Source organism: Drosophila sulfurigaster, chromosome X, assembly GCF_023558435.1.
Source record: "Drosophila sulfurigaster albostrigata strain 15112-1811.04 chromosome X, ASM2355843v2, whole genome shotgun sequence".
NCBI lineage: Eukaryota > Metazoa > Arthropoda > Insecta > Diptera > Drosophilidae > Drosophila > Drosophila sulfurigaster.
In genome coordinates this window covers 23,242,059-23,262,518 of record NC_084885.1, presented here as the reverse complement: position 1 = coordinate 23,262,518, position 20,460 = coordinate 23,242,059, and the positions used below count along the sequence as shown (strand labels likewise).

General features: G+C 41.2%; 5 protein-coding genes and 1 long non-coding RNA gene across 10 annotated transcripts; 2 read left to right on the top strand and 4 right to left on the bottom strand.

The window, feature by feature from the left end:
• Positions 1-635: 635 nt before the first annotated feature.
• On the bottom strand, positions 636-3,525 carry LOC133847971 (uncharacterized). The gene is made up of 2 exons (XR_009895203.1): positions 3,352-3,525; positions 636-852 (listed from the first exon to the last, which is right to left on the bottom strand). It is a non-coding gene; the product is annotated as an uncharacterized LOC133847971 (long non-coding RNA).
• LOC133847966 (probable methylmalonate-semialdehyde/malonate-semialdehyde dehydrogenase [acylating], mitochondrial) lies at positions 2,553-5,528 on the top strand. The gene is made up of 2 exons (XM_062283319.1): positions 2,553-2,711; positions 3,827-5,528. Exons 1-2 carry the CDS (start codon positions 2,682-2,684, stop codon positions 5,357-5,359), a joined length of 1,563 nt encoding a protein of 520 aa, XP_062139303.1. The 5' UTR covers positions 2,553-2,681; the 3' UTR covers positions 5,360-5,528.
• A 400-nt stretch (positions 5,529-5,928) lies between these two features.
• Positions 5,929-10,894, bottom strand: LOC133847963 (ATP-binding cassette sub-family B member 10, mitochondrial). Of its 2 annotated transcripts, XM_062283311.1 has the most exons (6): positions 10,134-10,271; positions 10,019-10,079; positions 9,325-9,531; positions 8,245-8,447; positions 7,894-8,175; positions 5,929-7,535 (listed from the first exon to the last, which is right to left on the bottom strand). In XM_062283311.1, exons 3-6 carry the CDS (start codon positions 9,491-9,493, stop codon positions 6,423-6,425), a joined length of 1,767 nt encoding a protein of 588 aa, XP_062139295.1. In that variant the 5' UTR covers positions 9,494-9,531; positions 10,019-10,079; positions 10,134-10,271; the 3' UTR covers positions 5,929-6,422. The 2 variants fall into 2 exon arrangements, with proteins under 2 accessions (XP_062139295.1, XP_062139294.1); XM_062283310.1 differs by lacking the exon at positions 10,019-10,079 and having other exon boundaries at positions 10,134-10,894.
• Positions 10,895-11,031: 137 nt separating this feature from the next.
• Positions 11,032-18,462, top strand: LOC133847962 (uncharacterized). Its single transcript, XM_062283309.1, has 6 exons — positions 11,032-11,179; positions 11,234-13,690; positions 14,758-15,440; positions 16,154-16,504; positions 17,035-17,598; positions 17,675-18,462. Exons 1-6 carry the CDS (start codon positions 11,164-11,166, stop codon positions 17,834-17,836), a joined length of 4,233 nt encoding a protein of 1,410 aa, XP_062139293.1. The 5' UTR covers positions 11,032-11,163; the 3' UTR covers positions 17,837-18,462.
• LOC133847969 (apoptosis regulatory protein Siva-like) lies at positions 17,992-19,148 on the bottom strand. Of its 2 annotated transcripts, none has more exons than XM_062283325.1 (3): positions 19,077-19,148; positions 18,525-18,855; positions 17,992-18,462 (listed from the first exon to the last, which is right to left on the bottom strand). In XM_062283325.1, the coding sequence occupies exons 2-3, from the start codon at positions 18,839-18,841 to the stop codon at positions 18,402-18,404; spliced, it is 378 nt and encodes a 125-aa protein (XP_062139309.1). In that variant the 5' UTR covers positions 18,842-18,855; positions 19,077-19,148; the 3' UTR covers positions 17,992-18,401. The 2 variants fall into 2 exon arrangements, with proteins under 2 accessions (XP_062139309.1, XP_062139308.1); XM_062283324.1 differs by having other exon boundaries at positions 18,923-19,077.
• Positions 19,077-20,388, bottom strand: LOC133847968 (28 kDa heat- and acid-stable phosphoprotein-like). Of its 3 annotated transcripts, none has more exons than XM_062283322.1 (2): positions 19,270-20,388; positions 19,077-19,148 (listed from the first exon to the last, which is right to left on the bottom strand). In XM_062283322.1, exon 1 carries the CDS (start codon positions 20,171-20,173, stop codon positions 19,463-19,465), a length of 711 nt encoding a protein of 236 aa, XP_062139306.1. In that variant the 5' UTR covers positions 20,174-20,388; the 3' UTR covers positions 19,077-19,148; positions 19,270-19,462. The 3 variants fall into 3 exon arrangements, with proteins under 3 accessions (XP_062139306.1, XP_062139305.1, XP_062139307.1); XM_062283321.1 differs by having other exon boundaries at positions 19,077-19,154; positions 19,279-20,388; XM_062283323.1 differs by having other exon boundaries at positions 19,279-20,388.
• Positions 20,389-20,460: the final 72 nt, after the last annotated feature.

Below are 20,460 nucleotides of genomic sequence, written 5' to 3'. Positions count from 1 at the left end.
GCTAAAGCATAAAGAAAAAGCAACAGAAAAAGAAAACTGTTATAATAACTATTATTAAATTGATTATTATTATTATAATTTTTTTTACAATTATATAATTTTTTTTTTTTGGTTTTTGCTAGCAGAATTAAGCGAAAGTTTTGTGTGCGGTACAACCGAAACTGAAACAGAAACAAAATGAAAACGAAACAACAGTCAGTTTCAATTCCATATTTGCAACAATTTCGCAATGAATTTCGCAAATTGTTGCCAATCTTGGAATTGTCAAATAATTAAGGAAAAAATCTGATAAATGTCAACGATTAATCAAAATGTGCATTAAAACGCTCTAAATTTTAAGTACAATTTTTTTCAACTATTTTTTTTTTCTCTAGTCTTAAGTTCTGATTAAAGTTAAGAGAAACCAAAAACACAACAACGAAAAAAAAACATAAAACAAAAAAAAAAAAAAACAGTAAAAGACTTGATAGAAAGAGAAAATATAATAATAAGAGTAAAACTTGTACAAGAAAATTGCCTTGGTAGTGCTCTATGTGTTTTACATACGTATATACATATATACTATATAGATATATATTTCTAGATATAGATAATCTGATTGATCATTGGAAAATGTACATTTTGAGGCCTTTAACCGCAACGTGGCTTAATAATCATAATTGAAAATGCATGAAATACGCATTCCATATTAATTGTAGTCGATTTAGTCTTAAGTGGCTTTTTTTTACTATATATATACAACTATATTATACATACTTATATACAATACTTATACTATATATATTTACATTATTATTATTATTGTATCACTTGGGAGAACTCCCTGAAAAAGGTCGAAATCATTTGCTGTAGCTTAAAAGAAAAAACACAAAATTAATTTTTAAAATTATATAAATATATTATGCATACTTATACACATAGAATACATACACTCAAAGACACACACACACAATTATACATAATTATATATATAGAGAGAAAGCAAAATCATATAAAGTAGTCGACATTTACAGCAATAACCAAAGCATTTCACATATAAACGAGTTTTATTCAAAAGCGAAACAAAAACACACACACAAAAACCACATTATTGATCAAATTAAATTATATGTACTTAGCGGTTATATGTACTTAATAAATTAATTAATTATTTTACGACAATTTGAATTATTACTATGGAAAATAAAATGTAACAGTTGCGAACAAAATATTCCTTTAAAGCTTTGTCATTTTTTTGGACGGACACAAAACATTTTCATTTCAGGTGCAGGCAAAGGAAATTCCCAATTTCACTTTCCCCAAATTTGGTTAAAAATTATATTCCAATGTAATACTATATTAAATAATGCAATTTAAAATAATAAAAGACTCAAATATATAAAAAGGAGTTAGTAATAAAAATCAACATAAAGATAAATAGAAAGGGATCTCTTTGAAAGATTACTCCAAAAAACGCAGCGTAAAAGTATGCTACACTTTTATTTACAAAGTGTTCAAATTTAGACAGACCAAAAGTATGCTACACTTTTTGTTGCGGCTTTTTAAAGAACGCACTGAAAGTATGTGGCTATGTTTTGTTTATTAATTTGTATTATACATATGTACATCAATACATACAATTTATGAATGATGAACAATTGCTCATAATTGTTCATCATTCACAAACTTTATGTATTCATAAATGTACAATATGCATACGTATACATATCTATATTATTTGAAATTCAGAGTATTTATATTTTATGTTAAATAAATATGAGACACATTTATGCACTTATTTAAGCATTAAAATATAAATACATACACACAAAATTGCATATATACAGGTAAATATGTATATCTACATGCATACATACATATGTATGTACATATTTTCAAACGCAAAGCTGTAAACATAAAACATATGATTTTCGTTATACACGTGTCCACAATTGTGAATACATACACACATTTTCATAAATAGACATACATATGTATGTACATATGTATGTTTGTAACAGCGTATGTCAGTACAATCACACACACACACACATACTGACATATACAATTGGAAATGGAAAACAAACGTCGCAAAAATAAACATACACACACAAACGAGCCCCCAACGAACGAGTTAGCGTAATAGACAACAACAACAAACAGCTGCGGCTTCAAGTTCTTGGCTGCGCCGACACACATACACATATATATGTATATCCACATAGGCACTTGCTTATGTATATGCAAGTTTGTATGTACAGCTAGTATTATAACGAGACGAGGCACAGTGGTATCGCTTGTAGTTTTTAAATATATGAAAATACATACATATATGAAAAAAAATAAATAATAATAATAAATTAAATAAATAAATTTATGAAAAAATAAAAAAGATTTACATAAAATAAAATTTTGAATTTCAATATTTGTAAACAATTGCTTTATGTAATTCATGCCCCACTGTGCATCGTGGAACACACGACGATTCGCCGGTCAGAACCGTTGTCGCTGTCGTTGTCGTCGTATATCAACAATCACACCACCACACACGCCACACGCGCTGGGGGCCCTAAGTGTTGGCGCAGCTTCAGCTTTTGCTTTCAGTTCTAGTGAAACCACCGGTTGGGCCAGCCGCACCACCAGAAGAGCAGTATTTCCACATTCTCCTAAGCTACCCTGACCTTACGCTCACCTGTGCAAAGATGTCCTTAGTGCGTTTAATTGGTTCCGAGGTGAGCACAAAAAAATTCCACATAATTACGTTTTTCACTTTACGCTATGCATTAGCTTTTTATCGATAATTCGTCTTATTAGAATAAGTGTTGCAAAAGCTCAAAGGCACTGCACAAATTGCACTCACTTTAAAAGTGGGCGTGTGTGTGAGTATGAGAATGTGTGCATGTAAATTTACCTTGCATGTAAATTTGAAATGCACAACAACGTGAAAGTGTGTTTGTATGTGTGAACTTGCAGCAATTGCTCAATTAAGCGAATAATAACAAGAAAAATAGAATAGAAAAGAATTGATATGGAACGAAGCACATGTTACGTAATTTTTGGTTTGCAGCAAATCAGATAATACGACGATCACAACAGCAAACAGAAAAACTCGCTGAAGACATAGAAAAACACACACACACACGCACACACATGGACACAGGCAATGTCTCTCCCTGGAAGGCGTGATAAATTGTTCGTGTGTGTGCGTGTGTAAAGCGTTTTTTATTTTAATTAGACAAGCCATATAAATGAGCCGCTGTTGAAGGCGGCTGCTGTCAGTGATAAGCATAGGCGTGGCGCACAGCTGTGCGCCCTTAACTATGTCAGTGTGTGTGTGTGTGTTTATTATCATGTTGCCAGGCAATTTCTTACCTGTGTGTAGTGGCCATACTAAAGCTCTTAACTCGAAAGATATAAATTTGGTACAGTCCAGCCTACCTATGTTGACCGATACGAGCAGCTTTGCATATTAATCTAACAAAAGTGCACACACATTTCATTTTCATATTCGCATTGATTTCGTTGTCCGTTTTTTCGATCATTTTCGCCTTTCGATAATTATCCTGATTTCGATAGGTTTCACCTACGCCTCGATGCACCGTTTAAAATTCGATGTCGTTTTCGATAATTATCCTGATTTCGATAAGTTACACCTACGCTTTGAATGTCGATAACAGATTTGCTGCGTTTAAAATTCGAGGTCGTTTTCGATATTTATCCTGATTTCGATAGATTACACCTACGCTTTGAATGTCGATAAGCTATTTGCTGCGTTTGAATTTGCGTTGCGATGATTACATAACCATAACGATTTCTCCATGATTTGATTTGAATTTCGTTTTGACAGGCGCTGATGATGGCCAAACGTGGCTATTCATCCGCTGCTCCAACCACCAAGCTCTTCATCGATGGCAAATTCGTTGAGTCGAAGACCAAGGAATGGATCGATGTGCACGATCCGGCAACCAACAAAGTCGTCACCCGTGTGCCCAAGGCAACACAGGACGAGATGCAAACGGCTCTGGAGTCGAACAAGAAGGCCTTCAAATCGTGGAGCAATCAATCGGTGCTGTCCCGTCAACAGGTCATGTTCAAGCTGCAGGCTTTGATCAAGGACAACATGGGTGAGCTGGCCAAGAACATCACCAAGGAGCAGGGCAAAACATTGGCCGATGCCGAGGGCGATGTGCTCCGTGGTCTTCAGGTGGTGGAGCATTGCTGCAGCATTCCATCGCTGCAGATGGGTGAGACCGTGGCGAATGTGGCTCGTGATATGGACACCTATTCGCTGGTGATGCCACTCGGTGTCACCGCTGGCATTGCTCCCTTCAATTTCCCCGCCATGATTCCGCTGTGGATGTTCCCCGTGGCCATTACCACCGGCAACACAATGCTGCTGAAGCCTTCGGAGCGTGTGCCCGGCGCCACGATGCTGCTGATGGAGCTGCTCAACGAGGCCGGTTGCCCGCCCGGTGTGGTCAATGTCATCCATGGCCAACACGATGCCGTGAACTTCATCTGCGATGCACCCGAAATCAAGGCCGTGTCCTTTGTGGGCTCCGACACCGCCGGCAAGTACATCTATGAGCGTGCCGGCAAGAATGGCAAACGTGTGCAGAGCAACATGGGCGCCAAGAACCATGGCATCGTCCTCAGCGATGCCAACAAGGAGAACACATTGAACCAATTGGCTGGCGCTGCTTTCGGCGCTGCCGGACAACGTTGCATGGCCCTGTCGACGGCGGTGTTTGTCGGTGATGCCCAGCAATGGATTCCCGATCTTGTCGAGCGCGCCCAGAAGCTCAAGGTGAATGCCGGACATTTACCCGGCACCGATGTCGGACCTGTGATCAGTGCCGCCTCCCGGGAGCGCATCAATAAGCTGATCGAGAGCGGTGTCAAGGAGGGTGCCAAGCTCATTTTGGATGGCCGCAAAATCAATGTGCCCGGCTATGAGGATGGCTACTTTGTGGGTCCCACGATTCTGGCCGATGTCAAGCCCAACATGCAATGCTACACCGAAGAGATCTTTGGCCCCGTCCTGGTGATCCTCAATGCCGATACTCTGGACGATGCCATCTCCATTGTGAATGCCAATCCCTATGGCAATGGTACCGCCATCTTTACCACCAACGGTGCCGCTGCCCGCAAGTTTGTGAACGAAATCGATGCCGGTCAGGTGGGCGTCAATGTGCCCATCCCAGTGCCATTGCCCATGTTCTCGTTCACCGGCACTCGTGGCTCCTTCCGTGGTGATCATCATTTCTATGGCAAGCAGGGCATCAAGTTCTACACACAGACCAAGACCGTTACACAGCTGTGGCGTGAGACCGATGTCACACACACACAGGCAGCTGTCTCCATGCCCACCATGAAGTAAGCACAACACATACATACATATATATATATATATATGTATATGTATTGTGCGTCAACGGACGATGAAATTATTGCATTTATTTTGTGTGCCTAATTAGAATTTAAGCTAAAGTGTAAAGAGAATTAAAAAGTGTATAAATAAAATGAAACAAATTCTTTTTGTTAAAAAACGATCCGTTTTTTCTTTTTCCGTTGCTTTTAACCATTTTCCCAGCCAGCAGTGTGACCGCGTGGCTTCACCATTAAAAATATCCCAAAATAATTATACCAACAAACGTGGCACTTATACAAATATACCAAGAAAACTGGCACTTATACAAATATGCTGCTTACAATTTATAATTTTGAAACTAAAGTGCAGCAAAGTGCACAAAAGAAAATATAAAAAGCATTTTTGATTCAACTATTACAGTTTTGATCATTGGCTATAAAAAATGTATGTAAGTATTAGCCTCTTCTCTATACAATTGTTGCTTTTAATATAAAGAGAGCTCAGCTGGAACATTTTCACTTCAATGGCGATCACAACTGTTTTTTTTTTGTTGCTTTTTCAAATTCATAATTGTACTATGTGAATATCTAAACTCAAACTGTCATTGTCTTGTCCCATTATTTATTTCTCTTTTAGTTTCTATATGTTTACTTTTTTTTTTGAGTGTGTGATATTTTCGTCTTAGCTTTTTCAATTTTTTTTTCAATCTCACTTTTTACAAAAAAAAGTCCGATCATTAGTTTAGTAAGAAACTAATCAAATATCTATAAGAATACAATATACCTCTCTCTATGTATGTATATATGTAAAAAAGAAGAGCGTACGAAACCTTTCTGTTATCATCGACAAAAGATTTGAGAGAATCAGAATCCATACTGATCACATGTAATTTGGACAACTGAAATTTTTTTCGATTGAATATTTGTCAGAACTAGTAGAAATTTTGGTATTGGTCTAAGCCATCATTGTTGTATACTACTGAACGAACATACTCGATACCGCTCGTACTCCATATACTCGATACTTTACTGCGATCCGTTTTCTCTGTTCCTCTTTTTCAATAGGTTTACGCTTATCGTCGTGGTGGTCCTGGCGGTGGGGTTGGCGGTTGTCTCGTCGGTGTACGTTCACCTTCACTCTCCGCGTCCGCATATTCTCCCAGCCGAGCGGGCGGCAATCCGCTGGCGAAGGCTTGCATCGACACCAACTCTCTAAATGCACCATCTGGATTGGCCATCAGTGTATCGTAGTTGCCCTGTTCAATCACCCGACCACTGTCGAGCACAGCGATATTATCGGCACCATGAATGGTGCTCAAACGATGCGCAATCGTTAGCACCGTACGTCCTTCGATTAGCTTATCGAGCGCCACTTGGACCAGCTGCTCGGACACCGAATCCAGTGCACTCGTTGCCTCATCCAGGAGCAATATGCTTGGGTTCTTGATCAGGGCACGGGCGATGGCAACACGTTGCTTTTGACCACCGCTCAACAACATACCACGTTGTCCCACAATCGTCTCGAGGCCGTCGGGTAAATTTTGTGTAAACTCAATCACATTTGAGTCCCGTACAACTTGCTGCAACAACTGCTCATTGCCCGCCTCACCGGGATCCAGGCCGTACAAGATGTTCGATCGTATGGAGCCAGAGAATAACACCGGCTCCTGACTGACAGCGCCAACGTTGCGACGCAACCATTGAGGATTCAGGGTGCGCACATCGACACCGTCCAAATAGACGGCTCCCATCATGGGATCGTATAGTCGCATCAGTAGCAATGCTATTGTCGATTTACCGGAACCCGAGCGTCCCACAATCGCCGTGGTTTTGTGCGCCGGCAGCGTCAGGCTGAAATCGGTCAGGACTTTGGTATCGGGTCGCGATGGATAACTGAAGTCCACATTCTCGAAACGCACTTCGCCAATTACTTTGTTCGTCGGTATATGTCCCAAATCAATGGGTATTTGGTATTTACGATCGAAGATCTCCCAAATGCGCTCCGAGGCGCCAATGCCTTTGTTCATCTGACTGTAGAAATTGGATAGACCATTCATGGAGACTGCCACATAGCCGGCATACATCAAGAACGAGGTCATCGCACCGATTGTCAGCTCATCGCCGAGCACAAGAGTGCCGCCATAATACAGCACGGAAATAATGATAAAGTTGCCCGAGAAACCAGTCTGAAAAAAATGAAAGGGAATCAGTAAAAGAAAAAGGACGACACAGTCGAGTGTGCTCGACTATTACATACTCGCTACCCATGGAGATCGCATCCAAACTTTTAGGAGTCATAAATAGTTTACTTATTATTGTATATACAAAAAATCGTTGGTCTAGCTTCTAAAATTAAGCTTGATATGCGATTTTTGGGGACAAGCAAAAGTTTGAAACAAATTTTCAAAGGAACGGACGGACATGGCTATATCGTCTCGGCTGATCAAGAATAAATCTAGTTGATAGGGTCGGAGATGGCTTTGTATCCTTATAATACCCTTCTATGGGCAGCGGGTATAATGATTAAAGTAATGGCATATTTACCAAACCAAAGAATATGGAACGGGCACGCGTTTCCTTGTAGCCGATTTCCAGAGCCTCATTAAGCTTTTGGTTAAAGTCCTCGACTTCCTTTTGCTCGCGACAGAAGAGCTTGACGGTGCGCACATTGCCGAAACGCTCCTCGGCATACTTCATAATATCAGCGTATTTGTCCAGCTCAACACGCGTAATGCGACGCACATAGCGACCATAGACAATGGCCATGGTAGCCAAGGCGGGCACAACCATGGCACTCACCAAGGCCAGCTTGGGTGAGGTAAAGATCTGCAAGAGACATCATCATATAGTAGTAGAGTAGTAGTAAAGAGTAAGGAATTTAGAAATAGAACTTACCATCATGGCGGAGCCAACGGTAATCATCGCAATGGAGCGCATGCCATCGGATACATTCTGACTCAACGAGATGCCCACCAAGTAGGTGTCGTTACTCAGACGATTGACCAACTCGCCAGTACCGCGGGAATCGTACCAGCCCACCTCCTGAAGCAGCATCGATCTGTACAGATTGGAGCGCAGTCGACGCACAATTCGCAAAGCTGCAAGCGAAGACAAATATGGGAGTTAGGGATATTTTTAATTAGACTTAGATATAGATACTACTGTGAGAAAAAAGTCAGGTCAAACAAAGACAAAGAGATGTGAGAAAGGGATAATTTCAATTAGACATATAGATAGGTAATGCTGGGGGGAGAAAAGTAAGGTGCTGCAGACAAAGATATAAAGATAGGGATATTTTAATACACATATAGATTAGATACTAATATAGGGAAAAAGTCAGGTGTGGAAGACAAGGATGGGAGATAAAGATATTCTATTAAACATATAGATATACTTTAAAAAGTAAGGTGTTGCAGAGAAAGACAAAGATAGAAAAATAGGGATATTTTATTAGACATATAGATAGATACTAAACTAAGCAAAAACCAAGGTGTAGCAAGGAAATAAGGATATAGGGATATTCTATTAAACATACAGATACTGCCCCAGTAGAAAAAATAAGGAGTTAAGTTAAACTTAAGCTTCTCGGACCTTACACATGACCAACACATCAATGAAGTGAAGGAATTAGTGCTTTAAAATTGTCAGTTAATCTTACTGAAATGATCGGAATATTAAAAGGATCTGTTAGAATTGTTTTCAAAGATCATTTGGGTCACATCTATTATTGTAAGTGAATTACAAATTTAGCCTTTTTTAAATTAATTTCACTGAGTCAAAAGTAATCGAATCTCTATAGCTATATATAAACAATATTTATAAACTAAAAAAAGAACTGATTTTTTTAAATGATCGCAAAAGAAGTTGATCCACAAAACCGTTGTCCTTTGTCAAGGGAATACTAAATATTTACTATATATTCAACTATACTGTTGTCTTATGTCTATAATATTGAAATTTCTCTACTGTACTCACATGCGGAGCCGAATAGATAGACGCGGGCAAAGTTTGCAAAGCCACCGAGTGCAAAAATCCAGAATAACATTACTGAATATTCGCGTAATTTATTCATTGCAGCCGAATCCAGCGCGTTCTTGTTGAACACCACATCGACCACTTTGCCTATAAAATACGGCACGCACATTGTGATCGCCGATGAAACCACCAGACAGATGAGACCCACTGAAAGAGAGAGAATTGTAATGGAAAATTAGTGAAAGAGCAGTTAATATTTAGCTTATTTATAAGGAAGCGTATTACAAAGTTGCTTATTATGATGTGTACGAAAACGTAAATGGCTAACTTGAAAAGTTCGATTTACAATAGGTTTTATAGACGGACAGATGGATCGATTGTTATGAAACTTTCAGAATCTATGAAGGAGGAAGTTATTATGATGTGTATAAAATTTCTAGTTGCTAGCTTTACATTTGCGGTTGGCATACGATTTATATCGAATTGAGTAGCAAGATTTTACAAGAAATTTTACGTGGTACAGAATTTGGTGAGTTCAGCATAGAACGAAACTTTTTTGGGTAGCGATTGCTCTTAAACTTTCAGAAACTTGGTGAAGCCTCGACATCAAGTAATGAGCTTTAAAAGTGAATTGTTTTAAGCGTGACCGAAGGCTAAGCTGCATAAGAAAATTGTCACCAAAAATGTTGCTGACCTCTTAGCTCTTACAGCGGCAGAAAACGCAATTACGTAAGGCTGGATAAGCGACATATCCTCTAAAAATAAAAGAGAAACCTTGAATAACGGATATACTATATCATTTAGCTTACCGAGCAGCACCCATTTCTCAGTCTTGATCAAGTTGTAGAGACGCATATACTCCGATTTGCCCATTTTGATGCGCCTAGCTGGTGTAGTCACTCCACGCGCATTTTTTGTTAACGCTCCCTTTGCCTTGGTGGTCAGGCAACGTCTGAGGTACAGCAAACGGGACGACCAACGGGATCCAAAGACGGACAACGACGACGATGACGCGACAGTGGAGGAGGAGGAGCCAAGTAATTGACGGGCGGCAGTTGCAGCTGGCTGACGTAGGCGGAATAGTTGATGATAGGGGCGATGTGGGCGGATCAGCAGCTGCAGCAGCGGTTGCCGCAATAGTCCGCAATTGTTGTGCAGATTTAATGAACTAAAGGATATGTATCGGATGCCGTTGCAGGGAATTTGGGATACCCGTAAAGTTGTACAAACGTGTTTCAGCCGTGTGTAATTTAACAACATTATGAATGATGTTAAAACTCTTTCCTACTTTATATGTGTAAAATCAACAAAAACTAAAACTATAAAACCAATACAGCCTTGATCGGATTGTTATTCTCGTTCGTCAAAAACAAACAAACAAACAAAGTACTACAACAACCCGAACGGCCCAAAAACAAAAATGAGCCCAGGCCAGCTATATAACAACTTGTGAATTTTGAAACAACAGTAACAGCTGATTTGCTTGCGAGCCGAAAATATTCACACAAGTGTAAAGGTTACATTTGCATGCCAACGATCCGAAAAATTCCGTTTTTCCGTATTAACAAAACTGCTTTTTCCTAATTTTAATTGTGTGTTTAATTCACATTTTCCAATTTGCAATTAATAACCTCGTTTGTTGTCTGTCAGAAGATAACAAAAAAAAATACGTAGTGTTTACAAATGACGGCACAACCTTCACATTTTCTCACATACCCTGCCAAATGCAACGCTGCGTGCGATAACATGAATCGATTACAATTGCCAGGCCGTTGAGCGCAACACGTGCACGTAAATCGTAATCGTAATCGAATTTTGTATTTGCTTTGCTGCAGCAACATGGAAATTGATCAAGGTAAGACAACAAAAAAACATAAAAATCACTTAAATACATACATATTTAATGCAGAGCTCAAGTCATGGCTGAAAGACAAAAGCAAAGCGTACACATCACGCCTGGAATTTGCCATCAAAGTGTGGCAATCGGCCGATTTCAGTTACATCAACAAATACGAAGTGATCTGTGAATGGTTGGCAAAATCGCTGGCCAAAGCATCTCCGCTGCCGGCGGACGAGCTGCGTCAGTTGTTCGCACTGCGCGCCCAACCGGGACTGGTAAGTGTGCAGACCAAAACACAGTTAATACAAGCGCTCCTCGAACGCATCACAAAGGAGGAGGAGCAGGAGGAGGAAGGTGGAAAGAATGCGCATGCTGAGCTGTTGCAGAGTGTGTTGAACTTTGAGCTGGTGCAGGATGTGCTGCGTGCCGACTACACGCTGCTCATGACCACATACGCCACACTCTTCGCCAGCTACGAGCGGCGTCTAAAGCAACCAACTACGATTCCCACCGATCCGGCGAGTTTTGTGCTGCCGCTGCTGCAACAGCTGCGGGATTATGTGCAACGCGCCCAGCATCGTGACCGTTTGCTTGAGGCATACACAACAACGGCGCTGCAACCGCTGTGCGAACTCCTTCTCCAGCTACGCGCTCAACCCAATGCGATCTGTGGCTTTGCCCAGTTGGCGGCAGTTGAACTGCAATTGACCGAAGACCTGGAGATTGTGGATGCCATCAAACGCCTGACCAAGCAGCCAATGCATGTGCGTCTGCTCACACTGGAGGCGGCATTCTACAACCATCATCTGGAGCCCACAAAGAAAGCCAAACTGTTGCACTGCGCATTCGAGAGTCGCGCCCAAGGCGATGATGAAAAGGCGGCCGCCGCTCGCTTGACGATAGCGATCCACACGCTGGAGTCGCTGCGCAAACACAACGTTGAACTGCAGTTCCAATACAGCGAGAATAGTACGGCGGTGGAGTTTCTAAGCAAACGCATCTTTGGCTTGGTCAACGAGTGCAAAGAGCTGCAGTTGCGTGAGGTTTTGATGCTGCTTCGTGGGGCGCTGCGTTTGAATCCGCTGCTGATCGAACCGAATGTGTATCAGTACACCATTTGGATGATGACGCGAACGAAGAGCAACGAACAGGAGCTGAGCTTATATGCCGCTTATCTGGTGCAATTGCTGGACATGTTTCGACGCTTGGGACGCACCGAACGCTTTGTGATGCAGCTGCTGAAGGCGCTGCGCGATTGGTTGCGTCGCTTCGAGTTGCGTTTGCCCAACCACGATAGCAAACGCAGTCGTCTAGAGGAGCCGGACGAGGAGAAGCAGGAGCAGACAGAGAAACCTTCACTAATCGACTTCAATTGCTACATGGAGCTGATCTTTCAACCGCATCTCGTTGCCACCCAACCAACGAGCACAACAGATCGCTTAGCTCAAGCCTGGCCAAGTGCCACAGCGGGCGCCGCATTCACACGGCTGGTGAGCAGCTTAACGGCCAAGCAATCGATTGTCATATGGAAAATGCTGCTGCACACCTTTGATGAACTTCTGGAGCCCAAAACGAAGGCGGTGCGTCACATAAATTTGAATTTCGCCATCGAACTGCAAGTAGCTCTGCTCTCGCAATATTTACTCGGCAATCGCCTTGCCGAGCAGGTGGCACAACATCAAACGGAACTGAAAGAAGGACGTCGCCATATGGCGCAAGTGCTGCAGAAGTTTGGTCGTCATCTCCTGGAGCGTGAACACAATCGCAGCACAATGAATGCGTTCCTCGAGTGCGTCGAACGTGCCAGTTGCTTGGAGCTGTTGCTCGCCTACTATTGGCCCGATGGATTGCCTCGAGAGCAGAAGCACACCGAGGAGGAACTGGAGGAACAGCTGCCACCATTGCAGCAATTTCTGCCCAGCGATGAATGGGATTTGATCCGTCAGCGTGTGCACAATTTCGGCAAAAGTTTGTGTCGTCAGCGTTTGCAGCGCTTGGAGTTGCAACTGGTCCAAGCTGGTTGGTTGCTCCTTCCACAGCAGCGTCATGAACCGTGTCCCGCTACTTTGGTCGAGTTGCTGCCAAGTCAACTGTTGCCACATCTGAGTCGCGATCAAAAGCAGCTGCGTTGCCGCTCCTTGGAACAGCGCAGCGAATTGCTGGCGGATGCCGAATGTGTTGAACTCTTGGCCATGCAACTGCTGCAGGATTATGCCACCAACTTGAAGGCCGAGAAGGTGAAACACACGCTGCTCTGCAAGCAGCTGCTGGCGGCTGGAGAGGATACTTTGCCATCGGAGGCAACGTTGGCAGCTGCCTTGCGACAGCATTGTGACAGCGAGAAGCGACCAACGTTGCCTCTGGAGGCGACTAGCGAATTGATTGCTGCTCTGCAGCAGCTGCCGTTGGCGCAGCTCGTTAGCAGCATCAAGTTGCGGCTGTGGCTGCTCATCTTCACCCTCTATCTCGATGTGAGACGCGCAGAATTGCAGCAGCAAGCGGATCAGTTGCTCGAGCAGCTTATAGGTGAGTAAAGGATTCAAAAAATCACTTTTTTATAAGGGTAGAAGGAGGCATCTTCCACTCTATAGAGTCTGTCCGTCCGTCTGTCCGTCTGTATAAACATCTAAATATCAGAGACTATAAGAGATAGAGCTATACTTCTTTTTCGACAGCATTTGTTATGTTTGCACGCAGTTCAAGATAGAAAATGTAGTAAAACGAAGTTATTTAAGAAATTTCTTTTGTGTGGGGAAAAAACTCAACTTGATATCTTACTTGATTTTAATGATAATCTGGAATATTTTGTGTTCTATGGTATATTTTGAATGTACTACTTCATCGATATATCAAACGTAGAGTTAGTTATTTTAGAGGTATGTATATTAATTAGGTATATTTTAAAATGAATACCATACTATTTATTGGTATACCAAATGTAGCCTTTATAGTAGTAGTAGTATTATATTAATTTAGTATGTAGTATATTAATTTGGTATGTTTTAAAATTAACACGTACCATAGAGGTGATATTTTGAATGTACTACTAAATAGAAATACCAATTATAGTCTTTGGTATATTTGTAGTATTTTTGCGGTATATTAATTTCATATATTTTTAGCAATAATACCACACAGCTTTGCTTCCATTAAAAATGGGTAGCTGTTATCTCATCCATGTACCAAATACAGCTTACAGTATACTTTAATATTTTTGTGGTATATTCATTTGGTATATTTTTAGAAATAATACCGCATTGTTTTGCTTTAATTAAAAATGGGTAACATGTGTCTTATCAATACACAATATAAAGCCTTTAGTATATTAATGGTATATTAATTTGGTATATTTTAGGAATAATACTACACTATTTAGCTCTTATTCACAATGAGTAGCAGGTATCTCATTAATATACCGAATACAGCTTTTGGTATATTTGTGGTATTCTTGCGGTATATTAATGTGGTATATATTAAGAACAATACCACACTGTTTAGCTTTTATTCACAATGGGTAGCCACACTGATAACCGAATCCACACGAATTTTAAATACCCTCTTCTAAACGTTTTTTGTGTATTTCTCCTCTCCAGATCTGCTTCACTTTGGTCAGCCGCTGCCCATCTGCAGTCACTTCCCGCAGCTTGCAGAACTGCTGCAGCTGGTGCCCATCGATGACAGCGACTCCGTCGCCTGGCGCTTCTATGAGACGCTCTTCGAGCGTTGCATTCGACGCCTCGGTCCTGGCAGCGATCTCTTTCTCGCCAGCTGTGCGGATCATTTGCGAGCATCTTCGCTGTCGCTGCAGCCGTCGCAGTGTCGTCTCCTGCTGCTGGCGATTGAGACGCTGGCGAGTGCAACGGGCGCTCAGGCGAAACGCATGCAACGTCATTTGCAGCCACTGCTCGAGATCTACGGCCAGTTTGTGGCTCACAAGTTTCGATCGCTGAAGAAGACGCCATCGGATGCTGCGGAGTTTGTGCAGCAAACGATCGCCGGATTTGGAATCTATCTGAGCAGCTGCATCAATCGAGCTGCGAAACAACAACGCGAGGAGGAAGAGCAAAAGAAGCAATCCAAGGAGAACGTTGAGGATGTGGAACTGGAAATCAAGACCAAAAAGAAAGAAAAGAAGTCGAAGAAAATTGTGCAGGAAGAGCAGTCTGAAGAGCAGGAGAAGGCATCAAGTGAGACGCCAAAGGAAGCGACAGAATCTAAGCTGGCGCCCATTGATGAGAATCTGCGACGCATTTGCAAAATTTATATTGGACATTCGGTAAGCAGATCTTCAAGCTTCAAATTAACTTTCAAATAAGCGGAGTTCAAGACAAGAATTAAAGTAAAACAGTGCGGGAAGTGAGTATACCGTAAATATACTAAACATATACCAAAGACTATATTTTTGGTATATTGATGAGAGGCCCGCCAGCCATTTTAAATAAAAGCAAAACCGTGCGGTATTAAATTTTAAAAATACCAAATTAATATACCGACAAAATATACCAAATACTATATTTTTGGTATATTGATGAGATACTCCTACTCATTTTAAATAAAATCAAAAGATTAATATACAGTAATTATACTGAAAATATACCAAAGTATATGTTGGTATATTGATTAAATACCTGCTACTGATTTTATGTAAATGCAAAACAGTGTATACCAAATTAATATACCGTAAATATACTAAATTATACAATATTCGGTATATTGAGAGGCTCGCTACCCATTTTGAGTAAAAGTAAAACAGCGCGGTATTAATTTAAAAATATACCATAAATAAACTAAAAATTTACCAAAAGACAACTATATTTACTAGTACTATATCCAAAATTTATGGATACAGAGGGTAAAATATCCCAGATTGTCGGCCAAAGCAATTAAGGTACTCAAATATACCAAGGGCTATATTTGGTATATTTACATAGTACTACATTTCAAATACATTCCATCAATTAAGACGTCTTCTCTAACTCCTCATTTTAGCTGAATTACCGCAATCCACATGCGATTCGTTTGCTGAATGTGGCGCTCACTTATCGCCAGCAACTGCATCTGGATCAGGACGAGATCGAGTTTCTGCTGGACAGCTATTGGCGTCAGGTGAATGCAGACATTGAGGCGGCCGCATTGGATATTGACAGCATTGACGCAGCGATCAAACTGATCATTGACTACAAGACAAACGAAGATTTTCTGTTGCTCTTGCGTCGCCTAATCGCACAACTCGAGGCCCTGCAGCGTCCAGAGACGGAGGCACAGCATCGCAGTCTGCAGAATGTGCTCATCCTGCTCCAGCTGTGCTCCAAGTGCACGCTGAGCGGCATCAAGGGAGCGGTAAGTTCAAAAAGTCATGGTTCTCCGGCTGTCCGGATACCGAATAAAAGTTAGAATCGGAAAATTTTAAAGTACAACTTTTATAGTTTCTAAAAAGTGATACTTTTCTTATTATATATTTATTGCTTGCTTAGCTTAAAACTAAACCACAGCGAGTAATTCAATCAGAGCTTAGTGAAAGCATTAACCACTTAAACATATTTTACAAACATAATTATTATTATGTATTTATTATTGGCTTAGCCAAGGCTTAAACCTGTGCTTAGTGAAAAACAACAAGTACTTTAGCATATTTTCCAAATATTAATACGTTTCTCATTATATATTTCTTAATTGCTTAACCAAGCGTGTAATTCAACCAGTGCTTATTAAAAGCAGCAATCATTGATTCGTTTCTCATTACATACTTGTTGTTTGCTTAGCTTAGACCTAAACCATAGCGAGTAATTCAACCAGTGCTTAGTGAAAGCAAAAACCATAACATCATAAGTTTTACAAACATTATTCACATCCCTTCTTAAATTTTGCAGATGCTCAACGAGCACTTTGAGTTGATCAATGGGATTGTGTCGCAGCGTCTGCCTGTCGTCGGCGATGCCAACTATCGTCGCCATCTGCTGCGTCTGCTGGAGGCACAACGCGCTCTCGCCGGCAATCGAACGGTGCCGCTGACCGGCGAGACGCTCGACACGCTGCTGGGCACGATGCTGGACATAAATATCAAGCGATTGATGAGCACCGGCGGCCAGCTGGAGGATCTGCAGCAACTGCATGCCGCCATCTCAGAGAATTTGCTGCTGTTGTTGCGTCAACATGCCACACTGATGTCCGATCGCGCTGCACAGTTGACGACCTTGGTTCAGGATCTGGTCGAGGCGATTGTTTGCTATCGCAGCGATCGCCAGCAGGCAAGTAGTTTGACCATCGAGGAGCTGGATGCGTTGGCTGAATTGGCCCTGAAGGTTGTTACACTTTTGGCTGGCATTGCTGCGGGTCCACAGGCGTTGGCCATCAAGCGTGTGGCGCCCTTCCTCCTCATCTCGACCATCAAGCAAATGGTCACCACCGAACGCTCCACAACGCTCTTTCCACAGGTAAAGTGAATTCGCTTGATTCTTCTTTCCATTCTAACCTCATTAAAAATTTGCATCTCCTTTCGTTTCTTCACAGATCAAGGTACATTTGGATCGCATTTGTCACGAGCTGATTGGTTTGTGTGATCATCGTGCCGGACACTTTATTTTGCGTTCCAGCAACGAGGCGGGCGCCCGTTTATACCAGGATCTGGTCAAGGAGCATGACAAATTCCACAAATTCAGGGGCAAAGTATAAGTGCAAGAATTATTTGCTGACCTACTCGTATTTTTTTTTATCTATTATAACATTCGTTATTTTAATGAATAAATATAATTGTTTACCTAAGTCCTTTGCTCTTGGCTCTCCATTTGTACTCTTGACTCAATTTTGATTGTAATTGAAATTCGCCATTTTGACTTTAAATTTTTCGATTAGTTTTTAATTATATTATTTACATCAAATGTATGATTACATCACTTTGTGTGTACTGCGTCAACGCAGTCGCAAAATCCTTGTAAAGCGTTACGTTTTTGGTATTTTCTTTTTCATTGCCTTTCTTTTTGTGTTAACTTCCAATTTTGACATGTGTATTTATGTATTCTTACATGTGATGTGTTTGTGTGTGTGTTTCGCCATGGCTCGATGTGTGTGTGCGTGTTTAATACTAAGACTATTTCCATGAAACAAAACACACGCATCATTTACTTGCAATTTGCTTTTGTACTCGTTTGGTGGTGTATGTGTGTGTGTGTGATGCGTGCTCTTCTAGTCTTTCTCTGTGTGTTTGTGTGTGCGTTCATGAGTTGACAGCTTTCAGCTTTCAAAAGAACATTTGGCATCTCTCACACAACGGACGTTCAGCTTCCTCAGGACGATTGCCACTGGAATGCATTGGAATATTTGAGAAATGGAAATTGGGAATGGGCATGCGCAGCTGACTTACAACAAGGTTACACACGTGCGGCAAATAAACTTCTGGCACTCAACGCATGAATAGCCGCACTCTTCACACAAATCAAATGTGCAATTTGCGCATGCGGCGCGTATGAACGTTGGACGACGGCAACACTTGGACATGTGACGCACCAGCTCGGGATTTACGGCATCCGGATTCAAGTCGCGCAATATGAGATTGCCATCGCCAATTAATTGATATTGTTCATAGGGCTGCAGTTGACGGCGCTCAGATGGCGTGTTTTGGATGCCATTTGTTGTTCCAGCTTTTGTTGCTTTCAAATCGGCCGCCGCTTGGAATAGCATTTTTGTTGTTTTTTCTGCATTTAAATGATACAAATTTCATATCAAGATTATTATTATTATTGAATTCTTTATTGTACGCACCATGCACAGCTTTCATTTTGTCGGGATCACGAGATTCAAGAATCTTCTCGTTGACCCAAACTTTTGTCTGTGTAACATTATTGTTGCACTCTTCGTCTTCGGAGCGCATACGTTTCAACGGTTTGACTTCCATTTTCTAAATTTCTGTACTTACTCGAATTTTAATAATGTTGCAAAAGCCCTTAGCCGTTGGTTGTTTTTTGGAATTTTTTTTTGCCGGCTGCTACTGCAACTTTAATATAAAAATGGTGGTTAAAGCAGTGTGACCGCGACATAAAGCTCGCAGTATACCAAATATGAATTGTAATATTTATACCGAAAAGTATTGAGATCAATGTGACCGTTACAAATGTTACCTTAAGTGTTGCCACACTTTACAATTAATAAATTTGAATGTCACGAGAGGAAAAGAATTTCCTTTTTGAACTTATTTGTGATTATTACTCAAAATTTACTTATCAAAACAAACTAGAAATTATATCGAAATGACTAGTTTTTTATTAATTCAGTTTGCTGACATGCTTGCTATGATTTTCGTTTTTAAATATGCATGCGAACATTTCGTTTATTCCCGTTGCGCACCTTCATTATTTTTCGAATGTTTTCATTGCTAGTATTGTTGTAGTAGCTATCGTCATCCGACTTGAGAAACTGATTGGCCCCGAGTGCAGATTTTCGATTCTTCTTCTTCTTCGTCACAATGTCATCTCCCTTCGATGGACTCGAGGGAGTGGATTTGCTGTTAGATTTGAACGATTTGCTAACTGTAATAATGGGAGCCACCAATGGCTTCGGATTATTATCTCGCTTCGCAGCCAAACGGATCTCAGCAGCTGCCTCTCGATTCTTACGCACCAGCGCCAACCGAGCTAGATCCGCCCTGACCTCGCTCACAGTTTTCTGAATGTCAGTTCCACGTCCCTTTTCAATGCAACGCTTGTTACAGTCCTCGACCAGCAGCAAATCGTTGACGGATTTGGATTTATGTGGGCGATTTGGATTTGAGATCACAATGAGTCCTTCGACAGGTCCGCCCACCTTCTTGATCCTTTGTATATCGGCATTTGTGTTATTAAATTGATTGAACACATTGTCATTGTTATCGTTATCTGACTGACGCTGCACTCGATTCCCATTGCCTTCGCTCTTTACATCGAGATTCACTTCCAGCTCTTGTTCCCGCAGCAGCTCTTCGATGGGTGTAAACTGGCGGCTGCGACCTTTGTGGTTCAAGAACTTACCGCGTGGCATTGCTAATTGCTAATATAGGAAAGCAATATAATAACTGAATACCTCAAAGGAATATTAGTTGACAAGCCCGTGCGACAATTGAGACTGAATTTCAATGTGCCCTGGTTCATAAAGAGACACATAGGGCAGTGTCAACTTAAAATAAAAAGCGAGACTTCAAATTGCATAGGCGCACATTTTAAATGTTTGCAAAAGTTGGCAGCACCGATGATGTTATCGATAGGAGACAGAAAGTACTTTGTCGAAGCATCGATACCCGATTGATGGTGCCATTTATTAATGTGTCA

Bases quoted from the DNA above. Each gene is read 5' to 3' on its own strand.
- LOC133847966 (XM_062283319.1), top strand. From the start codon at position 2,682: ATGTCCTTAGTGCGTTTAATTGGTTCCGAG. The intron at 2,712-3,826 runs GTGAGCACAAAA...TCGTTTTGACAG, and splicing joins TGCGTTTAATTGGTTCCGAG to GCGCTGATGATGGCCAAACG.
- LOC133847963 (XM_062283310.1), bottom strand. From the start codon at position 10,584: ATGTTGTTAAATTACACACGGCTGAAACACGTTTGTACAACTTTACGG. The intron at 9,532-10,133 runs GTAAGCTAAATG...TCTCTCTTTCAG, and splicing joins TGAGAAATGGGTGCTGCTCG to TGGGTCTCATCTGTCTGGTG. The intron at 8,448-9,324 runs GTGAGTACAGTA...CTTCGCTTGCAG, and splicing joins CTATCTATTCGGCTCCGCAT to CTTTGCGAATTGTGCGTCGA.
- LOC133847962 (XM_062283309.1), top strand. The intron at 13,691-14,757 runs GTGAGTAAAGGA...TCTCCTCTCCAG, and splicing joins GTTGCTCGAGCAGCTTATAG to ATCTGCTTCACTTTGGTCAG. The intron at 15,441-16,153 runs GTAAGCAGATCT...TCCTCATTTTAG, and splicing joins AAATTTATATTGGACATTCG to CTGAATTACCGCAATCCACA.
- LOC133847969 (XM_062283324.1), bottom strand. From the start codon at position 19,055: ATGGAAGTCAAACCGTTGAAACGTATGCGCTCCGAAGACGAAGAGTGC. The intron at 18,856-18,922 runs GTGCGTACAATA...ATTTAAATGCAG, and splicing joins CAAAATGAAAGCTGTGCATG to AAAAAACAACAAAAATGCTA. The intron at 18,463-18,524 runs GTAAGTCAGCTG...AATGCATTCCAG, and splicing joins CGCACGTGTGTAACCTTGTT to TGGCAATCGTCCTGAGGAAG.
- LOC133847968 (XM_062283322.1), bottom strand. From the start codon at position 20,173: ATGCCACGCGGTAAGTTCTTGAACCACAAAGGTCGCAGCCGCCAGTTT.